General features: G+C 43.5%; 1 protein-coding gene across 1 annotated transcript in view; it reads left to right on the plus strand.

Annotated features, from left to right (window-relative positions):
* The window catches only part of CD226 (CD226 molecule), a 27267-nt gene extending 22319 nt beyond the window's left edge, over nucleotides 1-4948 (plus strand). Inside the window, exon 3 of the mRNA XM_019520037.1 lies at nucleotides 4565-4948. Coding sequence (XP_019375582.1) covers nucleotides 4565-4908 — 344 coding nt within the window. The 3' untranslated portion in view covers nucleotides 4909-4948. The remainder of the gene's footprint in view (nucleotides 1-4564) is intronic.
* The last annotated feature ends 202 nt before the right edge of the window (nucleotides 4949-5150 follow it).

Genomic DNA, 5150 nt, shown 5'->3' on the forward strand with positions numbered 1-5150 from the left:
ATATATATATATATATGTACTTTGTGCCTCTCATAGATCAAGAAAACCTTTTATTTTGCAAAATATTATGCCACAGTGTTATATCACTGAAGCAATCATAATTCACTTTGAGTTAAACTGCTTAATACCTATATATCCACCTTATTTCCATCATACAGGGCACATCTACACATTCATATTAATGCAAAGTAATAAACACCAGTGCTTACTGCTCCCGCGTTTATTGCTCCAGGCATGTAATTTGCATATATGCCCAGGACCACAGCATGTTGAGCCAGACTGGAGTAGCCCCAGGTAGCAGAGGGCATGGGGGGTCAGCCTGCCAGCCCAGGGCTGCTCCTCCATCCCAGCTCAACGTACTGTGGAGGGGATGGCTCAAGCACAAGAGTGCTTCGGTGTGGGGCTAGCCAGTAGACAGCCCCTGCACTGAAGCACCCTCATGCCCCCGCCAGCTGGGACAGCATCTACACGTATGCTGCTGCAGAAGTTTTTACTAATTAACTCTGCAGCAGGATAGTACTCTCAAATACAAGTACTATCCTGCTGCTAAGTTAATTAGTATATTTCCAACCTAATTGGGGAGCACATGTAGATGCACACTATTTACTGTGCAGCTAATTAGCATACTGCGCAGTAAATGGCTTGTGTAGATGCAACCACAGTGGATAGAACCAGAGCTAAAAATATTATAACTTTGTCTTTTTTTTCTGTAAGAAATAATGTGATGGATTGGACCAATGGTCATAAACTCCTACAAGACCATTTTAGGCTGGACATAAGAAAAAATTCTTTACTGTCCTAGCCCCCAAGACCTGGAATATACTCCCTCCAGAGGTAGTGCAGGCACCTACTCTGATCTTATTCAAGAAAGGCTTGCATGCTTATCTTGCTGGGGTCCTTTGACCCTAGCAGACTTCCTCTCCCTGGGGCAGGGGGCTGGACTTGATGATTTTCAAGGTCCCTTCCAGCCCTAATGTCTGTGAAATCTATGGATGAAATTTTGAGATGATGGAATTTGGAGATCATTACAGAAGGCAATTGTAGAGGAAATTAAACTGTACAATGATAGCTTCAAAACAGTTAAAATTATGACAATAGTTTTAGTTTCCATGGGACAGAACCAGGGTGCATTTCGTGTATGAACTGCAGCACATTTCATGTTTGCTCTACACAATGAACCCCAACAGGAAAAAAATATAGAATGAGAAGAATTACATGTAATTTTGAGATGGTTTAGGTGTTAAAACAGGGGTGGGCAAAATCCAGCTCACAAACTGACAGGATCTGTCCTGTGGCTGCCCATTTGGCCATCCATATGGGGCTAAGCCCCACCTGCTCCTACTGGAGCAGCCCATGCCATGCTTCAGTCTGGGCCCTGACTAGCACAAGCAGCTTCTAGTGGGCTGCTCCTGGTGCTGCTTTGCTCCTCTTACCTCCAGCAGGAACTATCTGGATAAAGCTCCCCCCTCCCCACCTGCCCAGAGCAGCACAGCAGGGCAAGAGCGGGAGGAAGAGCCACTGCTTGAGGCAAGGGGAGCAGAACATCATCCAGCCAGCTGCAGCAGCATTAAGAACAGCCCTGCTGGAAGCTGCATGTGCTGGCCAGGCACAGCTTTCTGTTCACCTTGCCTTTAGCCAGTGGTGATGCATAGGGGGTGCACTGGGGTGCCGGTCAGTGAGACTGGCCATGGGAGGACCTCCCCCAGTCACTGACTGGTCACTGGGGGGGCATGTGCCTCTCCCTGACTAAGGTGGCACCAGTCACCCATGCCTTTAGCTGTGCTCCTCCTCCTGCCCTTGCTGAACCACTCCAAGTGGGGCAGCTTCAGCCAGGCAGCAGTTGCCTTTGTGTGTGGGGCTCCAGCTCCCAGCTGCCTCCCACCCACTCTGCCAGCCCTGCAGGATGCTGACCCCACCCAAAATAGCTCATCAAAACTCCCTATTGGCCCTCAGGCCCAAATAATTGCCCATCCCTATGTTAAAATGTTACTTATTTTTAAGGTTCTTAAATTCTCTGAATGGAAGACTGGAGTCTTTTGATTTACAGTTAAACTCTTCATAAGCCACGGATAAGTGTAAGCAAAAAGACATATACAGAAACTCTGTGCACAAACTCTGTGCACAGAGTTTCTGAATAAAATATGGCTTTTTACTTGTGCTTTAACTTAAGGTTAAAGCATAAAAGAATGCAGGTTGTTAGAAAAAAAATCAGCATACTGAATATGGTGCTCTTCTCTAGCTTGCCATTTCTTTGGAGGTTTGTCTGACTTCAGGGAAGCAGCATTTCTTCCTGTCTCAGTAGTCTCCTGGCACAGGCAGCTTTTCTTTAGTTTCACTGGTAAAAATGACTAACAGCAAATGTTTCAACTTTTGTCCTTTTATTACTTCTCAGTCTCCCTCTAGTGACTCCCTCGTCAATCTTTTCAGGACTAAGGTGACTTCTTGAATATCCTGTTTCTCTTGGTTGGATCTAACTTATTTAGGATGTGTATATTTGAAGAAAAGTCCATCTCCTTTTTATTATGTTCTCTTATTCAGTCTGTGTCCCTTTAACCTGTAGGTAAAGGGACAACCAAGAGGGTAAAGGCCTACACATCCAAAATGAAGTTGGCAGCTTGATAAAGACACACAGACAGAGAACCCATAACCTCTTCATTTATCATCATCAAGGAAATATTTTAATGATAAAATAGGAAGGCTTCTATTTCATGTTTTTATGCAACATACATTTTCTTTATGAGCTTTTTACAAACACTGGGCTACTGCTGGTTACTGATTTTAGGTTTGTGGAGTTGCATAATTGTCTAGTTAGAACACTAAGTCGTGGACTTTTACTAGCAATTAATTGTGCATTTATTTAGCAACTATACGTATGATTTCTTTGTTTCATTTCATAAAATCTTTTAGGACTTAACAGAGCTGGTTTCCATGCACAAAAAGATTTAGTTTGAGTCTGATTCCAGTGACATGTTACCCTATGGCAATATAGTGATATGATATGTCAGCATATGGTGCACTACAGCGATGTAGTGATCATGTGTCTACATGTGTTTGCCAGCTATACTGCCATAGCAGCACACTCCCCGGGTAAAGCCCATTGCTACAGCGATGTAGTGGCAAAATCTACCCATGCACCATGTGGATGGCGCAGTAACCACCCATACTGCACCATGCTTTAGTACTTCAAAAAGGAAGTACTAAAGCACAGTGCCGTAGCAATGTTGTTGTACCACGACATATAGATGCGCCCAAGTGGTAACAGTTCATGCCTACATAAGTGACTACAAAGAGTACAATGTGCTGCAGTATAAAGCAGAGATCTATTATGGAAATAAAGGGAAAAATGTAAAAGAAGTTCAAAATAAACTGTCACTGGTGTGCTTAGAAATATTTGTGATGACATGCTCAATTTGCTATGTGCTACAAGGAATTTCAATGCTGCCTTCTTTTTTGTTTTTAATGCATTTTGATATTGTTTTCATTTTCTTCCTATCTTAATACTTATTATACCTAAAAGATAACAGCATTTATGCATGTCTACTGTGAAATTTTAAGTGACAGGTCTGGAAATTCTGAGTAAAGCAACATTGCTACATTAACTTTGTACTTCTGTTTCCATTGCACAATCAATTCTCTAGCTATTTTTCAGGTTTTCTTGAGTGGGTGGTATCACAGGGATCTTTGATCTTTGTTTTGGCTTGTTAGAGTTGTGGTCAGGAGAATTTTTGTTATTAAAGGCAGGCTCTGTGATACAACTTATGAATGAAGACCTGGAAATTCATAGGGGAATGAGGTTTTGTAGCAAATGTGCCAAGAGGTCAAAATAGTCAGTTTTTTATTAATCTTATAAAATTACTACTGTACTGAAAACAGTTTTAGAAGCCAAGAGCCACCTTGACCTTAACTATAAAGTTGCTGGGTTTTTTAGGTTTTGTTGAAGTATGAGGAAGTGGGTAGCACACAAAACCTCACCCAGCTCACAGCACCATAGTAAGATCAAGTGTTGTGTATGTTTGTATATGTATTTGCATTTTCTCTTTCAATATGTTAAATTAGGGCTGTCCAGTTGGCCTGTGGGCCATGTGCTGCCCATGAGGGGTTAGAGCTTTTCTCCTGGGTTTTTCTCATCACTCTGGGTACTGTTGCAGCCCAAGTCTCCAGGCTGTCACTCCCTTCTCTCCCCAGGGTGTGGGGCAGGGCAGGGCAGAGTGGCTCAGTGCATTGCAGCCTGTAGTGCCAGGGGAGCCCACAGCCCAGGGTAGGGGGCTCTTGTCCATCCATGCAATACAGCAATGTGGGGATCACCTACCTATGTGGTGCTGGAGGAGCTTGCAGCTGAGCTGGTGGGAGGAGGGAGTCATGATTCCTACTGGTGTGGTCCCCATGGTGCGTGGCCCCCAGCTGCTAAGAAGTTGCTCAGTCCTGTGTTACATTTTTAAAAGATGCCTCCTGACACCCTTTTCCTGTAAACCATTTAATTTATCTCACCAGTGGACAGTGCAACTTCTTGGAAATGATTGTTAAACTTCTCAATTATAAGTAATCTTTTTTATCTTCTTTACAGATGTTTTTGATGCATCTATGCCACAACCTCATCCTGTGGTTACTGGACTAGGGGGAAATCTCCTCTTAATGTGTCTTTATAACCTTGGAGGTTCGGTTCAGCAAGTTAAGTGGGAAAGGATTCAAAGAGATCGGATAGATACCATTGTCCTTTGTTCCTGGTCAGGAAAGAAAACCTTCGGTTCAGATTTCCAGCAGCGTACACTGATAGACTGCACTCCTCATGTGAACAACACGCTTATCATTAAAAACTTTACAGCTTCTGACTATGGGATTTACCGCTGTGTAGCTACTGGAGGAAACAAAATGGATGTGATGAGTTTTAATGTCATGAGTGGTAAGTGAGGAAGCAAAGCAGCAAATGGTATTTACAAATGGGAACTTTATGGGTATGTGCAGACATCTGTTGCACTCCATCTATGATCATGTGGCTTAAAACAAGCAGTGTGATAGTAGATCACAAGTGTCTTTTGCATATGGTCACAGGTGCCAGGAGCCACACCAGGAGCCAATCTAAGTAACTCAGGTGGGGGATGGGGTGGGATCAGCAGGGCTGGAAGGTCTGCAGGGGGTTTGGCAGGTCCGGT

The sequence above is a fragment of the Gavialis gangeticus genome, unplaced genomic scaffold (assembly GCF_001723915.1).
Source record: "Gavialis gangeticus isolate Ggan-Ray unplaced genomic scaffold, GavGan_comp1, whole genome shotgun sequence".
NCBI lineage: Eukaryota > Metazoa > Chordata > Crocodylia > Gavialidae > Gavialis > Gavialis gangeticus.